This window comes from Nyctereutes procyonoides, unplaced genomic scaffold, assembly GCF_905146905.1.
Source record: "Nyctereutes procyonoides isolate TBG_1078 unplaced genomic scaffold, NYPRO_anot_genome, whole genome shotgun sequence".
Taxonomy (NCBI): Eukaryota; Metazoa; Chordata; class Mammalia; order Carnivora; family Canidae; genus Nyctereutes; species Nyctereutes procyonoides.
In genome coordinates, this window is record NW_026575134.1 from 33,289,889 (window position 1) to 33,316,768 (window position 26,880).

Below are 26,880 nucleotides of genomic sequence, written 5' to 3' on the forward strand. Positions count from 1 at the left end.
CAGGTGGCCTGCCTCTTGGATGCACAATGGCTGCTGCTGCACCATTTTCAGATGGTGCGTCATGTTGGACACAGTAAGGAAAGCAAAAGTTCTGCCGGCTGAGTGGCCCATCCCCTTGGGTCAGGAAAAGTGACATTTTCCAGAACCCCTGACATCTTGAATATATGTCTCATTGTCCAAAACCGTGTTGCATGACTCTAGGGAGGGCAGGGAAGGTGTCCCCTGGGGCTCATAGTACCTGACCGTTCCAGACAAAATGGCTCAGGGGTTCTAGAAAGAAGGAATGGTATTGGATTGGCCACTGAGAACTTCAGCACGTCCAGTGTCAGGCGTCCGGTGGCTGTTTTCCTACATCTTAGTGGGGGAAGGTTGTGGCGTCCTTTTGGATCCTGGGAGTGACACAGTCAGGTGTAGGATGTCCTCAGCCCAGAAATGAGCAATTCTGGAGGCATCTCCTTTCTAGAAATGAGCTTCCTTCCCTGTCCTTCCTCCATCCTCTTCATCCCACCCTGGTGTTGCATGATGTTGTTCAGCCATGGGTTGGCTGGGGACTGTTTGCTTCTCATAAATCTGTCAAATCCCTCTGGGGTTCTTGGAGTAAGTGGAATTGTCCTGTTATTATTTGTCCTTAGTTCATGACCGCACATAGCAAAAGCCCTCTCTCCAGACTCTGTCCAAATTTCTATTAACGGACTGCAGACCCTGCCTCTTGCATGTATCCTGCTGCATTTTAATTATCTGCCTCTGTGTTTTTCCCTCTCCTCTAGAGCAGGATCCTGAGTCTACGCAACCTCTGTATTCCTCATGCCAAGCTCAGGGTAATTAATCGGCACATAAGGGACATTTGCATAAGTGAATGAATCATGGGAATAGCACGATGCTAAAATTTCCGTAGCCTGCCCAGATCCTTATTCCAAATTTGGGGCCATCGGTTAACCTTGACACAGAGGGTCCTAGGACCTTAGAATGTGCTCTCTGTTGTAGGATTTAGCCGCCTGCAAGTGGCCGTTCCTCTGTGTTTGGGGGTGGGAATGTGTGCGTGTGCTCCGTATGAGTTCCGAGGGGCACTCCATTGCCCCTGGGCCCTGCTGCCCCAACACGCTCAGCCTTGGGGTGTCTTTGCTCTGATCCAGATTTCAAGGTACGTGTTGTAAAAATTCTCCCGATCTTCGCGAGTTGCTTTTCTGAGCCTGGTAGGTTGAAGTTTGCCAACTGCTGAAGGTTGACCCAGGAACATCACCAATTTTAAAGGTGGTCAAATAACAGTCTTCACTTATTCGGCCTTAAAAATGATACCTTGCTGAATTTCAGTTCCAAAAAATACGATCTACTGCATCTGTCTTTGACGTTAAAGTGTTTCACGCAAAAGCCAAAAGAAATGCGCAGCTTTGGCTTGAACCCCTTCAGCGGGTCCACCTCGCCCTCAGGACAGAGCCCCAGCCCATTAGACTCTTGTGACTGGCACCCTCCATCCCGGCACCTCCCCTGAGGCCTGTCACATCGCTCCGCTCTCCCCCTCTCGGTCCCCTCAGGAGGCTCTGGGTCAGTATGCAGGTGGGCCAGCACCGCCCCGGGGCCAAAGCCCACCTGACACCTGTTTCCATATGGCCCACAAGCTATGGATGAGTTTTACGTTTTTACATGGTTGAAAAGGTTCATTAAAAGAAGACTATTCCATGACCCACGGAGATGATGTGCAATGCAAATTTGTGTTTACATTTTCGTACGGGGAACACAGCCATGCACGTTTGTTTGCATATTATGTGGGCGTATTACACAGGCCGTGTTCAATGGTTGTGACCAAGACATGCAAAGCCAAAAATATTTACTCTGCCTCTTTACAGAAAATGTTTGCTAACCCTTGGATTAGTACTGGCTCCAAGGGTGGGTGGGGAGAGGGCAATGATCTCCATTAGCCACCTCCCAGGCTGCAAATAAACACGGAGTCTGGCACAAATAATGTGCTTGCTCTACAAACTCGACTTCATGACAAATCCCATCGGGCCTCTCCTCAACCTATCACTTACCCGAACCTTCCTAAATAGGCTTTTCGTCTCCATGGAAGAGCCACCCAACCCGTTCATGAGACTGGTATTTATTCATCATCAGCTGAGATGTCCCTTCCTCCAGGAAGCCTTCCTTGACCATTAGCCCTGGATAGTCTGGGCTTAGACACTGCTCCTCTGGGCTCCTTGTTCTGACTCTAGCCCTTTCCATAGCATTGACTGAGCTGGTGTGCCGACTGCCTTCCTTCCCTAGACTGCAAGATGTCAAGAGGGTGGGGACCTTGTGTGTCCGCTTTTCCGTCCCCAGAGCGTAGCTACTTCTGGCACATGGTTAAGTCGTCAGTAAATCGCTGTTGTATAAATGAGTGAGCAGATGAATACAGAATAAATAACCTTTCATGAATTAAGCATGATTCGTTATCCACGGAGACCGGGGTGGTCGTTAGAAAAATAACGGGATAAATTGGCTCCAGGTCCATCCCTTCCTCCTGATGGTGGTGAGTGCTTTTAAATGGTATCTGATGATTTTATTCTGAAGCCAGTGGCCCTGGGAATCAGTGAAGCCATTTATAAGGGCGGCCCCATTTACTACACACTTACTATGTGTCAGGCATTTTGCTAAATGCTCACTTCACCTCTTTTAATCCTCGATCCTGTGAACTAGGAGCTATTAAGCCTTTTGCACGGATGAGCACATTGAGGCTCAGAGATGTTAAGCAACTAGTCCAAGGTCACACAGCTAATAAGGTTCAGAATTGGATTTTAAGCCCTTTTTTCTCTGACTCATGCTATTAAATCATCTAGAGAGCCTAATAGTTGAAACCCTTTGGAACGGGACCCAAACTAAAGCAGGTTACGTTTATTAGAAGAACTCCAGTGCAGTGAATTTCTGACTAATGCACTCATGATCTGTTAATAAATGCCATGGCCATCTGCCCTGGGCCTTGTGATATTTGCCTCCTTTTTAACCCCCAAGGGGTGACTTTGTGTTTTAGGTGCTTGGCTTATTTATCCCTCTTTTCGCCTCCGGGCTGACCCTGGGGGGACCTCTGTGCTCCCCCTCTTTTTCCTCCAGGCAGCACTGCTCCCCAGCAGGAGGTGTGGTCCAAGCTCTGCTTGTCTCCCCTCCCCGTGCCCACTGACACCCCCACGCTAGTGCTGGCAGCCCAAGACTCCTTTTCTTGATTGCTGATTCTGGGCCTGTGATGGTGCGAAGATTTTCCTGGCTGTCCCTGTCAGCAGCTACCAGCACATTGCAGCCTGCACCTGCCCTAGTGGATGCTGGGGGTGCAGCCCACCGTGCGGGCTGCATCATGATCACAACGGGCTCAGTGCAGTGGGGACACAGCTGGGCCAAGCATCAGCAGGACGCCCCAGGAGTCCGACGGGTGATGCGGCTCCAGAGTCACCCGGGGTCACCAGCACCTGGCCAGGTGACAGCGCTGGCTCTCAGAGGGGCAGGTTCTTAGAACGAGGCGTGCATACACAATCTTACCTCCTCGGTAGCAACGTAGGACATTTTCTGCCTGGATTTCTTCCAAAAACAATATCCTTTCTTCTTCCCTTTATTTTCTTTTAGTAATATTTCTATGAAACAACCATGTTTTCCTTTTATTTACCTTTTTTTGGGAGGGGCCTCCATGAGCTCACAATGGTTGTAATTAAGGTTTTGTTTTTATTAAAATACATGTGGTCATTATTTAACCAGTAGAAAAAAGTATGAAGAATAATGGAGAAAAAAATTCATCTAAAATTCTCCCCTGTAGAACTAATTCTTGGGGATCCCTGGGTGGCTCAGCAGTTTAGCGCCTGCCTTTGGCCCAGGGTGCGATCCTGGAGACCCAGGATCGAGTCCCACATCAGGCTCCTGGCATGGAGCCTGCTTCTCCCTCTTCCTGTCTCTCTCTCTCTCTCTCTCTCTCTCTCTCTCTCTCTCTGTGTGTGTCTGTCATAAATAAACAAATACATCTTTAAAAAATGTTTTTTTAAAAAAAGAAATAATTCTCTTTTGGGGGTTCCTCAGGTGGCTCAGTCAGGCAATCTGCCTTTAGCTCAGGTCATGATCTGGGAGTCCTGGGATCGAGCCCCACGTCGGGCTCCCTGCTCAGTGGACGGGTCTGCTTCTCCTCCTCCCTCTGCTCATGTGCACATGCTTTCTCTCTCTCTCTCTCTCTCTCTCTCTCTCATAAGTAAATAAAATCTTTAAAAAAAAAAAAAGAATGATCTTTTATGATAGGTGACCTCCATTCTGGGCTCTTTACAGAATTTATACACATTTATAGTCTTTCTTTTTAACATTCACTTATTTTGCTAAATTTTTTAAGATTTTATTTATTCATTCATGAGAGAGACACACAGAGAGAGGGGGGGGGGTCAAGAAGCAGGCTCCATGCAGGGAGCCCGACGTGGGACTCGATCCCGAGTCTCCAGGATCACACCCTGAGCCGAAGGTGGCATTAAACCGCTGAGCCACCTGGGCTACCCATTCACTTATTTTCCTATATAAATATTTAATTTCTGATAACTAGTCTTCTATCATATTTGAAATTATGGATATTCCTTTGCTCAGGAGACACATTGGTCACCCTCCTCATTCTCTAAGGATAGCTCTCCCTCCCCACCCCCCATTCCCCCCATCTCCCTTATAACAGTCACATTTTACTACGCCAACAAATCCTATTGGTTGTAAAAATAATAATAATAAAAAGTTTAGAAAGCATGGTAATTCATGTTTTTTCACCCTAGCAGAGAGAGAACCGCTCTTACCTGGGTGGCTGTGTGCACTGACTGGGGGGGAAAGGCTGGTATTTTAGGGTGATGATGACTGCGTGTGCATACCCAGCCATGCACGTGAACTGCGTTGCCTTTACACAAAAGTGGCTCTGTGTTGGCCTTGGCTCACAGGAGTTAATGTGCTCACCCACTATGGGGCAGGGGCGGCATTTGCCAAAGGACCCCGGTCATGTGGTGCCTCCTTTTTTTTTTTTTAAGAGGCAGCAGTTCCAAGACTCATGCTTCCTGGTCGCTCGAGTTCTTGATGTGTTACATCAATACTTTGCAGAGAGGCCACCCAGAATCTCTTAAAAAGTATTCTAAACACCACGGAGATGTTTTTCCATGGGAAAAAGCTCAGTAGGTCACTGTGAGGTTTCTGCCCCGTACTGCCCGATGTTGTGACTCTTGCTGGTTTTTCCAGGGTTCACCTTTAGGTTTAATTTCCTGAAATTGATCTGCTTGGTTACTCTGGCTTTAGTTCACTCCCTTACAAAGAAGGGAAATGGCAATGAACAGACTGCGTTTTATTAGGTTTTTTACTCCCCCCCAAATTAAGCAGCAATCCATGATCTCTACTAGTTTGTTCTTTTATGGGCTCCCAGCACTCATCCTCTGGATCAGTGGCAGAAGGTCGGACCTATACCTATTAAACAGTGGCCAGAATGCCAGGGAGCCACCGTTCCTCGTGGAGATTCTGGGGTCACCCCCACCACCCCACTACCAACTGCTTTGCTGGCTGTTGTTGTATGGTGGCTCCTGTCTCGCCCCATAAATCCTCGCCCCGCTTGGAGCCCCCTGAGAATCGGGTGAGGCAGCCCTGAGGTCAGAGGGGCTGCTGCCAGCTGGATGGGAAAGCTCCCCAAGCGGGTCCACGGCCAGCAGGCCCAGGACAGTCACAGATTCCAGAGGGAGATGAGTTCCAGCCCAGAATTCATGGTGAGATTTGCTTTGGACCAATTTTTTTTTTATCATCATTTTAAAGATAATTGAGGATGCTGGCAATGAGTGAGTTGTACTTTAGTGGCCTTTGATCTTGCCCTGGGTTCTCCGGCCCCTAGCTCCCTGGGCAGCCATAAATGTGCATTATTATCTTACTGTTTAATCATGAGCTCCTCGTCCCCTGGGCCTGACCTGACTGGGTGACCACCGTCAGCCATCGGTGTTCTGATAACTTAGCCAGAGTAAGGTGTTAACTGGAGCACAATTATTTGTGTTTAATTTCCTAACTCCGAAGAAGGGAAGGTGCACTAGGAATCGGAACCTAAGTGCAGAAAGAAGAGTCTGTCCCTGGGCTCGAATGGGGAGAGCAGAGCGTGAGAGGCTATGATGGGGTGACGGGTGTGGATTTGCATCGGGCAGGCTAGGTCCAAATCCCACCTCTGCCATTGTCCATCTCTGTCCTAGTGACCCGGCCTTCCAAACCTCGGTGGCCCTCATTGGTCAGTGGAGCTAATAACAGCATTAGCTATCTGCTACTGGGAATAAGACCTCTGCTGGGGTCTTCCCGTGGGCTCAGATGCTGGTGTTCATCCCATCCCGGGCATAGAGTACTACTCACCATGTGGTGGCCCATCTCCATTCATTATTTTTTTAGGGGGGCCAGAGGGAGAATCTTTTTTTTCCAGAGGGAGAATCTTAAGCGGGTTCCATGCCCAGCGCGGATTCCCATGTGGGGCTCGATCTCACGACCCTGAGATCATGACCTGAGCCTAAATCATGTCCTGAACTTGAATCAAAAGTCCTATGTTTAACCGACTGAGCCACCGAGCCGCCCCTCCATTCATTATTAGCCAACCCGTGTTCAAAACCTGCTTCCCAAACTCAGACCACACTCCTGTCTCCCCCTGGCTCTCCTCTTCTCCCACCTGAGCTCTTGAGCCTCATAGTATGGTGGTCTCATCTTCAGATGGCTTCTGGCCACACGTTAGGTGAGCATTTGATTATTCTTGATGAATCATTTTTACGTGAACGATGGACAGGTTGCCAGGTTTTCACTTCTTTCTGCCTTCCCCTAGCCCCCTCTGAGCCTCAACACCCACCCCGCAACCTTTTTGGACTCAGAGTGTCAGGAGAAATACTGCTCACTGAAGTTTTTCTAGAATCGACTGTCCTTGTGCTCCGTTTGGGTCCCTCTGAAAAATATCCGTGCTTTAACTTTTCAGCACTTTGTTTCAGTATGAGTAACATCCAACACTGGGCGCTAAACGTGCTATATATAAAATTCCAGATCAGAGAATGGAAACACTTTTTAAAAAGTAAGAAGTGTTGGATTATGCGGGCTATTTGGAGACCGTTCAGTGGGGCAATATAATTTTATTTTCAGAAGCTTATGGATTGAACCCCACCCAAGCTTCCAGCTCCTAAGAAAACCAGCAGAACACACCCTGCCAAGTTTCCTCACAGGGGCAATAAAAGAGTAATTCTCTGCATCCCGGTTTTCATTTTAAAGAAACAGGAGACAGGGGGTGGCCTCTGCTGTCTTCACAGATGAGCTTCCCTGAGGGGGTTGCTAGTGAGCCTGGTGGGGGGGTGGGTCGTGGGCCCGGGGCCGGGGAGGGTGCTGGACACGCAGGCTTGCACGGGCGGCTGGGCCCACCATAGTCACGGTGCCCTGGAAAGACCATTTACGAGCCTGGGGAGAGAGCTGATAATAGCTTAAGTTGGGGGGACAGTTATATTACAGTCTCGATGGTTTTTTGATGACTGGTCAGAAAAGCTGGACCGTAAATCCAGTTTTCACCAAAAAAAAAAGGACGTCTTCTTTATATTTAAAATTGTGCGTGCATGCGTGCGTGCCGGGGAGGGGTACTATAGCTGTGGGGGAGATTAAACCGTAGGAAATTGGAACAACAGGGTCTGCTTGTGCCCGCCGTTGGCGCTTAGACGTGAGAAGTGGAATGGAAAGCAGGGAAAGGTTTTGAGCGCGGCCCCGCGGGGCTAGAGCCCAACAGAGAGGCCAGAGAAGACTCGAGAAACCACCGACTCTGCCCCAGTGTTCCACAGAGGAGAGAGTGAACTCTCCCCGTTGGATTTGGCCTTCGGCCTAGGCCCCGCTTCTGAGAAGCCTTCGCGCTGGAGTCTGGGTTGTCAGCCGTGTGCCGTCCATCTGCGTCTGGCTGGGTGCTTGCTTGGGGGCGCGGGCACCCCTGCAGGCTGAAACCAGGTTGACGCCGGGTTGGCAACCGTAGAGCACAAGACGGGGTGCCCGGCCCCCCCCACCCCTTGCTCCCTGGGTTCCCCACCTGACTCACTGGCGCCCTGTCTCTGGGCACCAGTGGCCAGTCTCTTGGGAAGAAAATGTGTTCCTTTTCCAAACTGGAAAAGAGCCAAGTGACCAAACTCACAGAACAGCCTGGAGAGACCCTGCCCGTTCCCGGGAGGTGCTGGGGATCGCCCCCACTCGCCGGTAGAATTATTTTTGTCCCTCATTTTCAGAGAAAGAAAATGATCTCTGGTGACCTGTGAGAAGGGGGTCACCAAACCTCGCTGCAGGGGCGGTGGGCAGTCACTGAAGAGTCCAAGGCCACGTCTGAGCACCCACCAGAGAGGGGCGGCAAGGGTGGGCAAGGCGGGTCAGAGGGCACGGGGAGGAGCCCTGGCGCTGTGTCTGCTGAGGGGAAGGTGGTGGCCTGCACCAGGGTCAGTCAGAGCAGCTAGGCTTATGGCTGATAGGGGGTTGCAGGTGGAGGAGGGAGGCTCCATCAGGGCAACTCTCTCGGGCTGTCCTTATGCAGAGGGGCGGATGTGGCCCTGGGCTCGGGAGGCCGGGGGAGGAGGCTGCCCGGGCTTTGGGGAGTGATGTAATGAGCTCTGAGGTTCGGGAGCTGGGCAACCAGACTGCACAAAGTGAGGGAAGGTGATGGGTCTGTGTAGACTGAGGACTGCGGAGGCCGGACAGGCACGAGAGCCACTCAGGGGAGGTGTCGTCTAACAGAAATGCTCACTTTATTTTATTTTATTATAAATATTTTATTTATTTATTCATGAGACACACAGAGAGAGGCAGAGACACAGGCAGAGGGAGAAGCAGGCTCCATGCAGGGAGCCCGATGCGGGACTCGATCCCAGGACCCCGGTCACGCCCTGGGCTGAAGGAGGCACTAAACCGCTGAGCCACCCAGGCTGCCCGATTCTTGCTTTATAGAAGAGGGTGAGCAGGGGGGACCTGGATCAGACTTACTGCTTCCTACCACTGCCGACCCCGCGGCCCATCGGGGACAACCCAGGGATGTGAGAGGGTTTTCCATCACTTCTGTGGAGTTCAGCAGAGTGATCAGGGATGTCCTTATTAAGTCATTGGGGGAAACATTTGGGCATGCTGGCTTTTCCATCAGGACTGAAAGAAACAACTTTTCCTAAGGATTTTACAAAAATGAAAAAAAAAAAGAGAGCTGCTCTTTCTTTTCGTGTGTGTGTGTGTTTTAAATCCCTTTTCCCAGAATGGCCTTGCCCTGGGCGGCCCCTATCATAAAGCAGGGAATGTGTGGGGGGCAAAGGCTCTAAAGTGTTGAGAGGACGTAAAGATTTTCCATCTCCAGTGAGAGCTGCTGAGGAACAGGCTTATATGAATTTCAGATTCACATTAAAAAGGCTCTCGTCGGGGCAGCTGCGTTCTGGAAAGATCCCAGGGAGTAAGAGGACAGCCTCCATCTGCAGACTTCCCCAGGAGGCCTCCAGGGACCCCTGGCAAGAAGTGCCTGGGGACCCATTAAAAGGAAAGTCCCATTTCTGGGTATTAGATTCTCTTTCTTCCTGTCAAATCCCAGGCCCACACAGTTTGGAACCCCTCTTCTCCGAAATCGCCGGGGGTGGGGGGGATGCTGTTGAAAGGACAAGGTGGCCGCGGGCAGGGTGTCATTTCATTTCAACGGCTTGGAACCCGAGAGATTGAAATTCTGGCCTCAATTTACTGTCTGCCCCTCAGTGACCTTGGGCGAGTCTTCTGGGGGCCTCGGTTTCCTCATCTGTGAGATGGGTGCAGAGGGTACATCCTGCATGGAGGTGGGGGCTAAACGTGACGATGCGTACACCATTATCCCCATGCCTGGCACACAGGAAGCCCCCCGTGGAAGCCAGATGTGGCTGCTAGGACACCGAGCGCCCTGCTCCTCCCTGCTCCTCCCGCCGGAAGAACACGTTGCTCCATGCTGAACGTCTCTTAAAAGCGGAAGGTGTACTATGCAAAAGCTGTGATGCCATCGACTGTTGTTATTAATAATCGGTTCATAATTACTTTTGCCACAATATTAAGTGAAGGCCCCTATGGTGGGTGATGACTAGGAAAATGGGAACTATTATTAATGGACCTGCCAGCTCCTGTTACTGGATCCATTGACATAATATTTCTCTCTGGGAATCCTTTGACAAATCAGCTGAATTTCCTATTCCCTTGCCCTAAGCGCTGTAAATTTGATCCACATGTCCCCGGTGTTGTTTCTGTAGATTAATAATGAAGAAGGGAGGGGGAGCAGAGCCTGCCCGGGCCCCGTGGATGTGTGGAAACTCTCCCAAATGTTGGAGCTGTCTCTAGGTTGGAGCTTGGAGAGAGAGAGAGAGAGAGAGAGAGAGAGAGAGAGAGAGAGAGTGAGTTGGAGGGGAGCGGATTCTCTTTTGTTTCACTTGTTTTAATGCTCAGAGCCAGCTCTTCCTAATGGTGTGGGTACTCAGCCGGCGGGGAGAGTTTCTGCTTTGGGGAGCAGGCCTGGGGGGGCAGGGGGAACCCAGCCATGCCCTCCTCCTTCTCCCACTGGAAACAGTGCTCTGAGGAAGTGCTTTGATGCCCTGCCTCGCTGTGTCAGCACCAGATGTGATGGGAGGGCCCCCCCCCCCGCCATGCAGGACGGTGGGGGGATTCAGGGGTCAGCGGGGCAACACAGAGGAAGGCAGGGAGGCCGGGGCAGGGCTGATGGTCAGCTGAACCTGCAGAACGGTCGGAGAACACCGCCAGGGGCTGGGCAGGAGGAAGACTGCCGTGGAAGAGAAACACAGGCCACAGCAGGGGGAGCTCCTTGGGTGCCCCGGGCAGCCGTAACACAGCAGCGTGGGCTCACACGGGCCCCCAGCCAGGCAGCCAGAGGTGAGCCTTGGTGGGGTGCCCGTTGGACGTAGGCCCTACAAGGGGCAAGGTGCACGCGTTGGAGAGCCCGTCGGATCCGGAGTCAGACCCTGGCTCTGTCACCACGTTGAACAAAGCATTCAAACTCTCTGCACATCCGTCCCCCAATATCTAAGTTAGAGGCCGCGGAGCCTACTCGTAGAAAGAATAAGTCGGTGGTGTGAATGAAGCCTACATTCCCAGCACATAGCAGAAGTAATAGCAACCTCCCAGCAGGGCCCCCTTCTGAGGACACCCCGGTGCAGGCATCGCCATCCCCTAGCTCGGTTGATCCCCGCAGCTACACTGAGGGCGAGGCTCTTTCCTTTCCCTTGGCTGACGCGTGAGCACCCCGACCCCAGATCACCCCACTGGGTAAGTGGCAGAGCCAGAAGCAGGAGCCCGAACGTGCCAGCCCCAGGGCCCTGTCCTCACCCTTCTGCTTCACCACCTCTGGCTGTCACCATCCTCGCTGTATTTCTGCAGGACGGGGACGGCTGACCCAGATTTGGCCACATCCCAGGGGCTCTCCAGCCATCTCAAGGAATTTTTTTAAGAGATATTCCCAAAAGTGACTGATTAAATTCCTGTGGGTATTTTTCTTTAAAAAAAAAAAAAAGTTCGGAGGGGTGTGTGTTGGGGAGGGGGGGCAGGCAGGGTGTTGGACGAAGATGCGTTGATGGAAGAAATGGCAGTTTCTGAAGGCTGGGAATCTGTGGCCGCGTGCTCTTAAGAACCAACATGTAATTTTGAGCCGGGCTGATTTTGCTTTTCTGGTGCTTTCTAAGAAGCCACACATTGAGTTGGAGAAATTTACAGGCTGTCACCCTCCAGGATTGATTCTGACAGCCCTGTCCCTCTGGTGCTGGAGTGCTAATGAAAAACACTAATTGGACTTGGCCAGTGGCTGGGACGCATCCCCTCCTTGGAGCGGGGAAGACAGCACCCCTCTCCCTGGGCTCGGCCCTCGCCCCGTCTTGGCAGGAAGAGTGAAAGGGGGCAGCATGAGGAAGTGAGAGGACTCGGGGGGGGGGTCCCACGCTTTGGGGGGACATAGTAGACTCTCCTGTCCCCTGAGGTCCATGAAGGCAAGGCCGGGCCTCTGTCACTGCAGAGTCCGAGGGAGACGCTCTACTCTGCGCATGAAGCAGCAGAGGAGTGAATGAACCCCTGTGTGGCCCATGAGCTCGTGCAGGTGGGTTCCTTATGCAGCTCCAAGCACCCCACCCACAAGCAGGCCACTCCTCACTCTGGCTTCCGTAGACTTCAGAGATGAGGTATCCTCGTTGCCCATGACCACCCCCCACCCCCACTCTACCAGAAGCTTCGGGCCTGGGCCTGTGGACCTTTGCTTCCTTCCTGAACTCACCTGTCTGCCCGTTTCCCCACAGGTGTCCTCTCCCTCCCCGCGTACTTCAGTCCTTACAACGGTGGGTCCCTGGGCCACGACGAGCGAGCCGATGCCTATGCTCAGCTGGAGCTCCGGACCCTGGAGCAGTCCCTCCTGGCCACCTGTGTGGGGAGCATCTCAGAGCTGAGTAAGTGTGGTGCGTCCCAGCCTAGCCGGCTCTAAGGGAGGAGTCGGGGGAGAGCTCACCTTCTGGAGTCTGGCCTCCTCCCCCTTCACACGTGCTGCCTTCTCTGAAAGCCAGATCCTCCAAGGCTGGGGATTGCAAACTGATGGCCCACAAACACGTATGGTTTGGTCTGCCTGTGGGCTTAATCGTATGCAAATCTGGATCACCGGTTTCTCCTGAAAAATCAGATGACCTAGTGACTCTGCACCCCGTTCCTGCAGGGCAGCAGTCAGGGGGAGCTGAGCAGCTCCGTGGGCAGCATGTGTTCCCTACGAGGTCACAGACCTCCGTAGTTTATAGCTGGCCCGATCCATTCATCTGTTTTCCCCACCTGGCCCACGATGCTCTGGACTTACACCTGTTATTCTTTCTTAAAAGAAAGCGTCCCCTGAAATCCCAGTGTAGAAAATGGAAGATAAAAGCAGAGCTCCCCTGGCTGAGGTTGGCTGTGGTGGGGTGGCCTCAGCCCTGCAGTGGCCCTGGGCTTCTGGAACCTCAGGGCTCTGTGGAACACACTGGGAAACCCCTTAGTCTAGGTCCTGTTTGGCAGCTGCTTCCAAAGAGTGTGTTAGGCAAGAAATCCCATGCGCCTCCTGTTATCTCTCCCTCTCTCATTCCAATATTTAAGAAATCAGGCTGCATGCTCTTCCTCCCTAGCTCTCCCTGGCGGCACCACGAGACCGCCCAGCGGCGGGCGGGGACACGCACAGGGGTCGAAGTGCATGCTGTGGAAACAGGTGCAGTTCACTGTGCTCCAGCCCCTCCCACCCGTGACTGCTCTGAGCTGTCTGAACGGTGAACAGTGAACGGCAATCCTTTTGCTTCTTCAGGACACAGCCTCCGCCCTCCACCCTTCCTGCCCCTTCCCAGAGCGGGAGAGAAGGCGCCTGGTTCAAGGTCCCAGAGCAGATTCATTAGAGGGCTGGGGGAGAAGGCTCTGTGTCTCCTGGACGGCATCACTGTAGTCTGGGCCGGTGTGGGGCCCCCCGGGACCCTGTAAGAGGTGGGCTCAAGGAGGTCTGGCTTAATTGCTGGGGCTGTGGGCTCCCTAGATGCAGCCAGCAGCCCGCCCACCAGCATCCCAGGCGGCTGACATCAGGATTAGAGTCTGATCCTTCGCCTTTTACCAGGGCGGCCTTTGTGCCCGTTAAAACCACAGCCAGGCAAAGGGAGGACTATTCAGGGATGTCCTCCGGGGAGGGCTTGTCGTCATTCTGCCCTTATCATTCAGCCCCTAATGCTTCTACCTTCTAAAAATATCCCAAGTTCTAGTTTGGCCCTTTGGCCACCTCCACTCCTATCAACTCAGTCCAAACTGGGGCCATGTCAAACACAAAGCGGATTGTGTCACTCATCTGCTCAATATCCCCTCCATCCTCCCGTGGCTTGAAATCCAAAATCCTCACCGTAGCTCAGAATCCGATATATGATCTGGCCTCACCGCCTACTGCTCTTGTCTTGTTGACTGTGCTCCAGCCACGCTGGCCTCCTGGCCAAGATCCTCCCACCCCAGGGCCTTTGCACTAGCTGTTCTCTCTGCCTGAGACCGGTTCCCCCAGATACCCAAATATGTTGGTCTCTCATTTTCTTCATCTCTGCCCCAATGATACCTTTCTGGACAGGCCTTCCGTGAGCACCCCTATATAGATGAGCACCCCATTCTCATTCCTCCACCTCCCCCCATACAACTGTAGTTTGAGCACTGCTCACCACTTAAACTATGTCATATATTTACTCGTAAATACTTTGTCATCTCTTTCCCCTGACTAGAATGTCACCTTCATGAGAACAGACTTCCTGTGCTTTGTTTGCTGCTGTTCAGTATCCCCGCTATTGGAATAGCACCTGATGCTATGTGTGTGTGTAAATGTGCGTGTAAAGCAGTGAGTTCTGTACTGTCCATTGTTTGCCTCCTAAATCCCACCTAGGGTGCGTTCACATCCTGTTTCAGCTGCTGCTCGGGGCAGAGGGAAGAAGCATCCCCCTAGCACCTCTTCACAGACGCCAGAACGGGCTGTATCGTGTGCCACGTTGCCCCACCTCCCTCACCCTGAAACTGGGGTTTCTGCTAACCCACTGCGAAGGAGGGAGGAGACGAAGGTGGAGGCAGATAATGCAGATTTTCCTCCCTGAGACTGAAGAACCTAATGAGGCTAGTGATACTTGGCACCGAGCTCCCTGTACCTAAAAGTTTACCCTGGCTCTAACATGCATTAACTCCCTGCACCTGGCCAGGACCAGCCTGCCAGGTAGGTCTAGAAGTTTCCTTCTTGTATCAGGTCCAGCTTCAGAGGGAACTTGGGCACTTGTATTTTTCTCTGTCCCTCCCTCTTGTGTAAAGGTAAATGGGAAAGAGGAGAAGATAAATAAAACTAAGCATTTCTTTTTAAAGGTAGTCAGATGATGTGGGCCTCATTTTGAAGACAGAGGTACATTGCTGACTCTGCCTGCTCTTTTTATTTGGTGGCTCATAACGAGGCTGGGACAGACAAGCCCGTAGCACCTCTAACCGAGGCTCTCATGATTAGCAAGCAGTGCAGGCTTGCTTTTCCATGCCTTATGGGCATTTCTGGACTTCAGACTAAGGTGTCCTGGAGCTTAGGATCAGCTAATTCTCGAGTACAAGGACCCTTCTGGAGCGGCTCTGAGCGCCCACCTGCAAGAAACCAAGAGAGCAGACCAGTCTGGACCATGACTTCTCAAAACAGCTCTGGTGGGGGGCGTGGGGGCGGATTCTGTGCCCCACTCCATTGCAGACTTGGTAAAACAGGATAGAAATTTGTAGAACGTCTAGAAAAGCGAAATCAAAGATAGTAAAATGCAAGCCAATTTTTTTTTTTAAAGAATCGTTAGACATAAAATCATTTTGTCAGATTGCTGGGGGACTTTTTAAAGCTGAGTCTCCATTTCTAAAATTAGCCTGTTGTGACCCAATAATGAACGGTAACAACCCAGACTGCAGACCGGTCCCGGGGCACAGACCGCACTCTCACAGAACCCTGGCCAAGAGCATGCGTTTGCGGTGCAGGGTCCCCAGGTCGAGTCCTGGCTGTTCACTCACACTGGTACAACCAGGACAAACCGTTTAACTTCTGCGAGCCTGTTTCCTCGCCTGTAAAGTGGAAATACCTCCTTCACGACATCCCATCTTGTGAGGATCAGAGGAGTCTCAAGCCTAGACCATAGAAGGTGGCAGGGAGGGAGATCGCCCTGGGGAGAGAACCCAAAGTGAACAGCCTGCTCTGGCAGCAGAGCAGTGAGGGTTCTAGACGCCTGGTCGGAGCTGTCTGCAGGCCTCTGCTGCTTGGGCTCGGAGAGGCTGGCACACAGCTGGGCCTGGACCTCGGAGGCTGCAGACCTGCATCTCCAGCTGCCCCTCGGCGGTGACCCCACCTCCCCCCAAATCTTTGGAAGGCCCCTCTTTGTGCCTGGCTTCCCTTAAGGGAAGGCTTAAGGGCCGCTTCTTCCATTTCTTCCTTGATTTTCTTGCCTGCATCCTGGCTGGAAAAGTGCTGCCAAAAGGGTTCTACACCAATAACAATAAAACCATCATAAACCTAATTAACGATAATGGCTTTTACCTTGTCAAGCCTTTGAAGTATTTCTACAAGGTCTCTCTTTGATGCTATCGGGAACCTCTCTGATTTCTCCTCCTTGTGGTCCTGTGATCCTGCCAAAAGTTATGACATTTTGACCTGGAGAAATAGAAGCCAGGTTTCAGTTTATTGCAGCCAGCTCTGCTGCTGCGAGGCGGCCTGGCCTGGGATGTTACCCATGCCAGTTTCTGCCACCCAGGAACCCGAGGGCAGGGCTGGGACCTAGCATTTCAGGGCCCAGACTCCTCGTGTCCTGGGAAATGTGGGGCAAGCCCTGACTGCATGGGAAAAATTCCTGGGAGGAAGAGCACCACGGGAGGTGGTCCGTAGGATAGAGGAATAATGGCAATAGGACAGTAATAGCAGTGGTCTTGTATTTCACTTTTCCAACTACTCTGTGCCAAGCATGATGCTAAGGGCTTTATACTTATTATTTATTTGAATCCTCATGATTTTGAGGTTAGATACAATTATTCCATTTTACAGATGAGGAAATGGAGGCTCTGATGAGAAACCTCTATAAGGTGCTTGGTAGGAAACAGAGCCCCGATCGGAAGCCAGGCGTGTCTGGCTGTGGAACCTGTGCTCTCATCCGTTAACCGGGTGACTCTCTAACCTCACTGGACACGAGATTCACCAACAGAACTTGTACAAAATAGGATGCCTAGGTCCTGCCCAGACCAATTAAATCCGAGCCCTGGGGATGGGAGCCAGGTGTCCCTAAGGCATTGGCAGCCACTCCCGGAGGTGTCCAGGCAGCTCAGCTACAGTCGCAGGGACGAGCAGAGTCAGGTGTGGAGCAAGGAAGGTGGGGGAGGCATGGAGAGCCTAGCGGAGATCTCCAGTTCCGGGGCTGTCATTTTCCCTGCTCGGAAGCCAGACGCCCTTGCGGAGGCTGGCCTAGGAGACCTCGGCCGCTGATGGGCTCAAGTCAGGCCCCACTGGAAGCTGTATTTTAAAATGAGGTGAACGTGGAAGGCTACTTCTGCAGCCTGTAGATGTTTGCTGGGCACCCCCCTGCAGAGGACCCCGTGTGGGAAGCTGGGACACAGGGCAGCAGAGTACCAGACTCACAGAGGCTGTACAGTGGAGGCCAGTTGACTACGTGAGCTGGTTCTGTGACACGTCGCATGCCCTTCACCGGACTCCAGCCTACGGGCCTCTCTTGCTTCGTGGCCAGCCTTGTCCAGAGGCCTTCTCTGGAAGGGGCTGTCCCTAAGGAACTGCCCGGGTGAGGGGAAGCTTGGCCCACAGGCAAGGCCCCAGTTCTCAGGCCTGGAGAGAATGGAAGGGTAGCCACTTTTCCAGAACAGAGGGGCCCGCAGGTGTCTGGGGCTGTTTGGCCCATCCTGTCTCAGCATTGTGGTCTCACACAATGATGGGACATTTCCTGCCCCGGGCAGGTGGGAGACTGAAAACTTGACTTGGGCAGAAACACAGCACAGGATATGGGGACCCAGGGACCCCACAGACGTCAGTGGGTCAGGCCTGGGTCACAGTTCATGGACTTTGGAGTCAGAGAGACCTGCATTTGAGTCTAGACTCTACCATTTACTAGCCACAGGACCTTGGCTGGTTAAGCTCGGGGCACCGCAGCCACCCTGTGACCAGTGGAGCGTAGGGGGTAGGTGTTTGTTTACCAGCTAGGCCTCACTTTCTTCACCTGTAAAGTGGGGATACTACTTGGCCTCAGCATTAAAAGGATCAAATGAAGTCCTGTTTCTGGGAAACTGAACTCTGGGCACGCAGTTGAGCACTCGGGGCTGGTGGCGGTGGTCGTGTGACCCGATGTGTTAGACATGAAGGGACCTTCCCCGCCCAAGCACCTGGGCTTTGCACAGGGTGGCTCGGGGGAGGGTCACCGTGCCGCCTGGCACTGGGTGTCAGAGGTTGGGCCTCCCTTGGTCAGGGAGCTGGGGAAAGGCCCACAGGTGGGTGGAGGGCGTGGGGATGTCGAAAGAGAAACCACATTAGCCTAAATTCTGGAGGAGACCGGCCCTGCTGAGGCTTCAGCTCAACTGTTCAGGCGAGACTGGCAGTGAAAGGAAACGAAATCGCTACTGTGTGTCTAGGTGACAGTGTCCGCCCCCGCCTGTTGGCTCCGGGAAACGGTGATTATGCACCAGGGTGAGGGGCGCCGTGAGCCACGAGCAGTAGCCGTGGACAGGTGAGCGTGGGGGACTCACTTGGTCTTTTCCCTCCCACCCTCCCCACCAGGTGACCTGGTCTCCCGCGCCATGCACCACATGCAGGGGCGCCACCCGCTGTGTCCCGGCTCCAGCCCCGCCCGCCAGGCCCGCCAGCCGCCCCAGCCCATCACCTGGTCCCCCGACGCCCTCCACACGCTTTACTACTTCCTGCGGTGTCCACAGATGGAGTCCATGGAGAACCCCAACCTGGACCCCCCGAGGATGGCCCTCAACAACGAACGGTAGGGGTCCCCGCCCCCAGCCCCACGTGCGCGCCTCCCAGTGTGCTCGCTGCCCAGCAAGGTGAGGACAGGGCCCTGGCCTGGCATGCAGCGGCGGCTTTCACCCCGGGTGGAGGTGGCCCGGGGTCGTCGAGGCTCAGAATGGATTTTGGCTTCTGTGTCGGGTGTCCCAGCTCTGGGCTCCCCTCCTGGGCCCTCTCAAATTCAGTTGCTCCTTTTATAAAAAACAGGTATTCACACCTGCATGGAAAGGCGGTAGTGAGAACTGAGTGGGTGAGGGCTCTGAGCAAAGGCACTTAGGGCAGCGTCCAGGTGGTAACCGGCCCCCTGTCGATGGTAGCGGCACCTCTTGTGATCACAATGATGCCACCGTTCCCACTGTGGGAGGGGCTGAGGCATGCTTTGCCCCGTCCACTCATGTTACAGGCGAGGATGTCATGGCCCTGGCAGGTTAGTGGCTAAAGAGCCGCAGGATCCGGGTCTCAACCCTTCCCCAGCAGGGAGCAGGGCCACTAAAAACAGATGTGAAGGTTTTGCACTGCACAAGGGGGCCCAGGGAGGGGCACGAGTGGGAGATACATGCAGCGTCAGGTCGGCCTGAACGTGCCTTTTCTAGTTGGTCTTACTCAGAGGGCTGCCTTTTAAATTTTTCTCCCTAGAGAGGATGCTCTTTTTTTATGATTTGCCCAGAACCTCATACACGCTGGCACGGGCCTCGCCTGGTGGTCGGGGTCTATCCATGGGCTCAAGAATTGTGTGCTCACAGGTGCCGGGAATCAGGAGACTTGCCGTTGGTTTAGAAAGAGAGAGAGAGAGCCCAGGAGGTGGGGGGGGGGGGCCTGCCGCCTGGTGGAAGGGATGGCCCACAGCCTGGAAGGGCCCCCACCCCAGCCGCCGGTTGCCTTCGAGAGGCGTGGGGTGTCATCAGCTTTGTGGTCCTCACACCTGCTCCACAGCGAGGCCCACCTCTCTGCTGCCCCCGCGGTCACGGTCAACAAATGCGGGGTGCCCTGGTTCGTTCAAAACAGCCATCGTGACTCTGGGAGAGCCCGCGGGCCCGGGGGTCAAGCGGCCTGGGTACAAACGGTGCTCGGGGAGAGCTTTGTGCGAGGCTTCGGCCTCCTCTGCCGCAAACGGGGTGGACTGCAGCAGTCGTAAGGATGAGCGATGATGAGCGGGCATTTACTGAGCCCCGGCTATGCCCTGTGCCGTGCGCTCGTTCGCGTGCACGCGGGAAATGGGTGCATTTCACAGCCCCATTGCACGGCTGGGGAAGTAGAGGCATGGAGGGATTTGATAACTTGCCGAGGCCACGGAGGCTGTGCCCACAACCACTGCTGTGCCGCCCTGTCCTGCATGGAGCAGCGGCGGCCCGGTGACCCGCGTGGCGGACTCCCAGGGAAGGCCACCACAGCCGTTACTGTGGCCGGTGTCATTAGAGCGTGGTCGTCTCGGGGACGGACAGTGAACGGAGGCCCAGGTAGGTCACCGTGGGCCCGACACAGCAAGAAGGCCGCGGGCGGAGCTGCGGCTTCCTGAAGGAAGCGCCCGGCCCGAGGGTGGAACCAGCGCGCGGGCCCCAAGACGCAGCGGCTCTGCTTGGTGGGGAAGTCGTGGTGGTTTCCAGAGCTGGCCGGGAAGGAGAAGGGCCGGGACACCGCGCTGAGGTGGGGCGGAGGGCGGGGGCTCACGTGCTGTTTGGAGGTCCCCAGGGCGCTCACCCAAGGGAAGGGGGCTGGGGGAGGACGGGGAGCCGCCTGGGGGCCCGCGGCCGTGGCAGGCAGGGAGGGGCCCCTCGGGGGCCTGCGGCTGCCCCGTGGCTTTCCTCCCGGGAGAACTCACAGCCCCGGCTCCCGCGTGACCGCGGTGGTTATCTGGGCGTGATCCTAGCAGCCGGGCTTGGGCGGCAGCGTGCACGCGCGTGTGTGTGCGTAGATCTCCCATTATTTAAAAACCACGCTGTCTGTGGCGCAAAGAAATTGGTAGCGAAGGCATTTTTCCATGAATCATTTCAAATGAGTATTAGATACATGAGGAATTGGAACCACCGTCAGGAAAAAAACGTATCCAGACATTTTGGATTTGGGCACAAAAAGGAGGACACCCTAAAAATACCCACTGGCAGACAGCCTGACAGCTGTGTGGTGGCCTGGCCCCCGGCTGCTGAAGGGGCTCCCACCGCGCCTGGGCCCCGTCTGATGGGGCAGGCCCCGGGGAGCCTGGCCGGCCTTCCTGGGGGCCACCGGGCTCACGTTCCACAGCAGGCTGAGCCACGTGTCTCCTCCGGGCACCGCCACTCGGGTGTCCTCGCCAGAGCCCTGGGGAAAACCTCCTCTCCGTGCACATAAGTAGCTGGAGCTTGCCAGAGCTCCGGGGAGACAGAGCTTGGCTTTAGGGAGTCTGGGGATGGCGGGATGGCTGTCTGTCTGTCTGTCTGTCTGTCTCTCCTTCCGTCACCCCACTTCATTGACTCTTGCAGTTCCTCCGTCCCCTGTGTCAGGAGCGTGGGGGCCGAGGCCACCAGCCCGGACCAGGCGGGGCCTTCTGATTCCCCGTGTGATGGCGGAATGTGGCCGCTGCTCAGGGGTTGTTTGGCTTGGGGATTTCTGGGTCTGTGGGGATTGGATGACCTCTTGGACGTGGGCTAAGGAGCCCTTTGGTGGCGTTGATGGTGCCGCTCGAGTCTGTACTCACAGATTTCTGCTTTGGAGGAACGAGCCTCCTCCCTTCCCACTGGGGGCCGTGCAACCCCATCCGTGCCGATCAGGGGTGGGCCTGCCATCACGTCCCGTGTGAAGCTCATGGAGGCCTGCTCTGCTCCACCACGTCCCCGGGAGGGGCCCTTCCTCCCAGAGCCCCCTGCTCTGGGTTCGAGAGGGGAGCTACAGAAATAGTGGGAGCCCAGGGTGGGCAGGGGGCAGCTTGGCCAGGGACAGGGTGGCGCTCTGACATGCCTGTGTGTGCTGCGCCAGCGAGCCAGGGGCCCAGGGGAGAGAGCCAGGGGTCTGGTCCAGCCTCCCACGCAGGCCCCTCCACGCTCCAGGCTCCTCACCTGTAAGATGGGAACGACGGGGGTAGCCAGCTCTTCCTTCGAAAGGGCTTTTCTGTCTACTTGTGTTTCTTCCGTGCCCCACAGATCAGCAAGGTAGGTGCTAGAATTACCTCCATCCTACAAACAAGGGCACGAGGCCAGCTGCTGGGTGGCAGGGCAGGGATTTGAACCAGACTTCTGACCTCAAAGCCCTGGCCCTGCACCGTGCCTGGCTGCTCAGCCCCGCTCCTAAAGCTCTCAAGGCTGCCCCGGTGGGCCTTGGCTGCTCGGGCCACCTCCCCCGGGGCCATCCCTGCCCCACCTGCCTCTCCAGTCCCAGGATCTGCGCCTGGCCGCCCTGGGAGGGCCTCACAGATGGGAGCTCCCCGCACCCTCCCCGAGCGCCTCCCCTGCCGGCAGCCCTGCATCGTAGGCCTCGGCGAGGCGCAAGGCAGGGTCTCACACACAGGATTAGTCACAGCTGCTGCCCTGCAGGGCATGTCATCACCCGAGACCAAGCCTGAAAAGTGAAAGAACTTGCTGTCAGAGATCCAGGGTTGCCCATGGAGATGGGGGAGCCTCCTTCCCCTGAGGTCTGGAGGAGATTGGGCAGCCATCTGGCTAAGTGTGGGCCTTGCTAGTCGCGCCCGGAGGCAGAGGGATGAACTAGGGGGCCGAGCATCCTGGGTGGGAGACCCCTCCTCGGTCATCCTCCTGCTGGGGCCGGGGGCCAGAGAAGCGGACACACGGGCAGTGGGCGGGGGCACGCTCGCCAGCAGAGTGCAAGCAGAGCACGCCGGGGAGACACAGGCCGGGGTACAGAGGGGACCGAGGTACGCAGGAGGCGAACCAATTTTCTGCTTCAAAACCTCGGGCGCTGGAGGGCCCGGGCTCGGCAGGTGGCGTCCCCAAGTGCCTCTGAGCTGCTGGCGGTGGCAGCAGCGAAGACAGACCTCGGAGGACGACGTGGGAGCCCTAGGAATGATCGCAGGCCACCTGTCCACAAACTGCTGCGTTTGCTGGAGCCCTGACCTTGTCCGTCTCCCCGGCCTTGTCCGGCGCCCCTTTGTCGGGGAGGCACACTTGGGAGGCCTGGGGGCCCAGAGGGGCGTGGGAGCCCAGCCAGGGCTCGCCGGAGACGGGACCTGAAGCGCCTGGCGTCAGGACTCCTAGCGTGCCACGGCCGGGTCTGAGGAGGGACCTGCGCTCAAAGACACGCCTCTCAGATCGGACTTACGCGGACTGATTTTAGAGCCAGGAGGTCCTGCCGAAGCCCAGGTCCTGTAGACCCCCTAGTGTGTCGTCCTTACAGCCGCTGGGAAGGTGTGGGGTCTAAATGAGCTGACATTCCTAACCTTCTAGATGGTACCTAGGACACAATAAACCCTAGATATCAGCTACTGTGATTCCTTTTTTTTTTTTTTTTTTAAGATTTTGTTTGTTTATTCATGAGAGTGTGGGACTCCATCCTGGGACTCCAGGATCACACCTTGGGCTGGAGGCAAGCGCTAAACCCCTGAGCCACCCAGGCATCCCATTATTTTGCTTTTTTCTGCAAATGTGAGAGACCTGTTTGTTACTCCTCAATTTAGCGAACGTGACTTTTTTTTTTAAGATTTTATTTATTTATTCATGAGAGATACAGAAAGGGGCAGAAACATAGGCAGAGGGAGAAGCAGGCTCCCCCCAGGGAGCCCGATGTGGGACTCGATCCCAGGACCCCGGGATCCCACCCTGAGCCGAAGGCTGGCCCTCAACCACTGAGCCACCCAGGTGCCCCAGCTACTGTGATTTCTTACCATGATCATTTGTACTGGGCAGAGGGAGCAGCAGGTGGAGACCTTGTGGCAGGAGAGACTGAGGGGGGCAGCGTGGTAGAGAGCAAGGAACTGGGGTGCAGGACGAAGCTGCGGGGGAGCCAGGGCTGAGCGGGCCCAGATAAGGAGGAAAGGGCTGAGCTGTGACCTGGAGGCCCCCGGCCCTGCCCTCCAGCTCGGTGCTTTCTGATTGGCTGGTTCGCTTTGCCCTCGCAGCGGCCTTCCCCCTCAGCACCCAAACCCCTCTGAGAGCCCGGGGAGCAGAAGGGAGCCCTTCCCGCCCTGCTGGCCCCGATGCCTGCAAGAGAGGCAGGTGCTCCTCCCGAGATCCGCCCGATGCCCCAGGCTGGAACAGCCTGGGATGTGGTTCTGCAGCGGCAGACAGGCTTGGGGGGCACCGGGGACCCACAGTGCCGGCCTGGTACCCGCGTGACGCGGCGGTTCCCCGAGAGGCCCCAGGGCCTGCACGGAGGCCGAAACCCTTGTCCGGGTGAGACCTGGTGGAAGACGGTACGAGTCTGGCCCAACTCTGGGCTGCTCCGTTCCATGTCTGGCTAGCCAAGAAGTTTCCAGCAAGTACGGACAGCGAATTTGGGAGCGGGGGGGCCAGCAAAGGGACCAGCTGTTACAGGTCCCCCCGCTCTCCTGGAAGTGCATGCCGGTGGTTCTAGATACCGGCCCCGGGGAGAGAGTCCATGAGCCTCTGAGGTCCCCCTGGAGGCGTTCTCTCTCCAGCGGGATGGTAGGTCGGCTCATCTTTCCAGGCCTCAGCTTCCCCGTTGGGAAAATGGTGAAGGTAAGACAGCGGCTGGCAGTAAACGAGGTAATGCGGTGAAGCCCTAGCTCCATGCCTGGCACATGAAAGATGCTCATCGAGTCGCGGCTGCCACCCTCCCCCTCGTTGTTATAATGGTCAGAGCAGGTGCAGAGGACAGATTTGGCACCCGGAGCAGGCTGGCTGTGTTGACATAGAATGGCGTTTCTTAAAATGTGGTTTTCAAGGGGTCTGTGCTGTGACCTAACACGTCGCAGCTACCACCAGCTCGCCACCGCCGACGAGCCCCGTGGGGACGGAGGAGAACCAGCGTCTCCGGAGCTCGGGTAAAGTGGCGGACACTGTGGTCACCGGCTGACCTAGGTCCTCACGTTCCTCCCCGCACATCTGTGTGTCAGGAAGAGACAGGAGCCAGTGATGCAGATGCCTACTGACGGAGGCAGAAACACGACAGGAGACCCCCAAAAATGAGCACCCCCCCGACAGTGTGAGAGGCAGCCCGCTGCGTGGTAACGTGAGCCACGGATCAGCCCTCGGGCGTGGCAGCCCGCTGGGTTCGGTCCCGGCTCTGCCCCTATGGACCCGGTGGCCTTGGGCACGTCATTTAGCCTCCGTGCCTCGGTCTCGTCTTAACAGGGATATTGGGGGGATTGAGCTAATGTGCCGAGAGCCCTTAGAGCAGCTCCTGGCGTGTGGGCTGCTGTCAGCATCGCCACCGTGTTCAGGGGGATCTCGAGAAGCCCGGAGGAGTCGGGCGGCCTTCAGAACAGCCTGGGGTGGTGCCCGGGCTTGGAGGGACAGCCGCAGGAAGCTTGGGACAGGCCGAGTGGCACGGGGAGCAAAAGTCACGGGAGGACTTGGTTGTCTCAGAGTGTGTACTTCGCGACAAAACTGGGTCTACATTTTTTAAATCACAGGAATTAGTGGGAGAGAATTTGGGTTTTGTTTCTTCGGGTTCCCACCGACCGTGCATCTAGGCAAATACGTCGAGGTCGGGGGCAGCTCTCCAGGGGAGAGAAGGACATCCTCAGAGGTGCCTGAGGGTCAAGTCCGGCTCCTGCCCCTCTGAGGCTGGGGTCTGAGCGAGTCCGGCTTCCCGTCTGAGCCTCAGTTTCCCCGTGTCAAGTGAGGATCACCTCCTGTGTAAGGTGACTGCCTTTGCTGGCTCCTCTGCTTCCCGATCCTGCCTCCCGCGGGCACTCCCCAAGTTGTGGGGAGATACCCCCCATACGAGTGAGGTACAGAGAGAGGACAGGCGCCTCTGTTCCATTCCAGATGCGGAAGGGGGGCTGTCTCCCCTCCACCGAGCACTTTACATAAATAGGAAGCGCCACGGATAGGCTGTGTGCTCAGCCTGAAGAAGTGGGCTCGTTAATCTTTTGCTCAGCTTGCGAAAGTATTTTCTTATCAAATAATAGAGATGATGGCAGCGGGGGCTTTAATGCTACTGACTTAGGGTTCCCTTAAATACCATTTCAAGAAGATTTGCAACGTTAAGCTCTTTTCTCTCTTTCCCTCTGTCTCTTTTTGTGCATTAAATTTCCATCTGCTTACCCACAGTGGAAGTAAAAGAAATCAGAATAGCTATTGGGTGAATTAGTACTTGTTTCCCTGGCGCATCCAGTAGCCTCCGAAGTGGCTTGTTTGCGGTCTGCCTCGCACAGGGAGTGGGCCCTCCCACGCCCGGTCCTTCCGCATCACTTTACTCACCACTTTTCTCCAGAGCACCTTCCTCTTCCCGATACTACCTGCCCACCCCTCCCCGGCTCCTCACCTTCCAGAATGTACCACCCAGTGGCTTTGTTCCCGCTGTGCGCCCGGCACAGAGAACAGTGCCCGGCACGTGGTGGGCCATTAAGTATGTTGTTCGGTGAGTGAAATAGGAAGTAGAGCCTAAAGGTTGGACTTTGGGCAACTTCCTTCATTTCTCTGGCCTCAGCTTCTCTGCTTTAAATGGAAAATGGCTTGGGGACACCCAGGCGCCTCAGTCGGTTGAGTGTCTGCATTCAGCTCACATCATGATCCCGGGGTCCTGGGATCGAGTCTCGTGTTGGGCTCCTTGCTCATCAGGAGCCTGCTTCTTTCTCTCCTTCTGTAGCTCCCCCTGCTTGTGTGTTCTCTCTCTCTCTCTGTCAAATAAATAAAATCTGGGAAGGAAGGGAAGGAAGGAGAGAGAGAGAGAGAGAAAGAGAGAGAAGAGAAAATGACTTGATCTTCTTCCAGAGGTTCTTGTGGCCATCGTGTGAGGTAACATGTTTAAAGGACTTAGCAGCACAGAGTAAGCTCTTCATACCTGGTAGTTGCCATTATCCGTGTAATTACTATTTTCGTCAACCTTATGAAAGGCCTAGAAAAGCTAAGTCGTGTTGAATCCAGAAACGATGGTGAATTTATTGATTTGTTTTTTTAAAGATTTTATTTGTTCATGAGAGATGCAGAAAAAGGAGGCAGAGACACAGGCAGAGGGAGAAGCAGGCTCCCTGTGGGGGAGCCCGATGCAGGACTTGATCCCAGGACCCCGGGATCACGCCCTGAGCAGAAGGCAGATGCTCAACCCCTGAGCCACTCAGGTGCCCTGACAGTGGTGAATCTAAAACATCACATGTACTCAGAATGCACATTTTCTCAGGGGGCCTGGGCAGCTCAGTTGGTTAAGCGACCGACTCTTGGTTTCAGCTCAGGTCATGATCTTGGGGTAGTGAGATCGAGCCCTGTGTGGGGCTCCATGCTCCACAGGGCGGCTGTTGGACATCCTCTCTCTTCCTCTCTCTCTAAAAT

At 55.0% G+C, this 26,880-nt stretch overlaps 1 protein-coding gene across 2 annotated transcripts in view; it reads left to right on the forward strand.

The window, feature by feature from the left end:
• The window catches only part of ABTB2 (ankyrin repeat and BTB domain containing 2), a 166,562-nt gene that overhangs the window by 111,569 nt on the left and 28,113 nt on the right, over nucleotides 1-26,880 (forward strand). For both annotated transcript variants that reach the window (XM_055300869.1, XM_055300871.1), the window contains 2 exons: nucleotides 12,267-12,413; nucleotides 18,266-18,479. In XM_055300869.1, coding sequence (XP_055156844.1) covers nucleotides 12,267-12,413; nucleotides 18,266-18,479 — 361 coding nt within the window. The remainder of the gene's footprint in view (nucleotides 1-12,266; nucleotides 12,414-18,265; nucleotides 18,480-26,880) is intronic.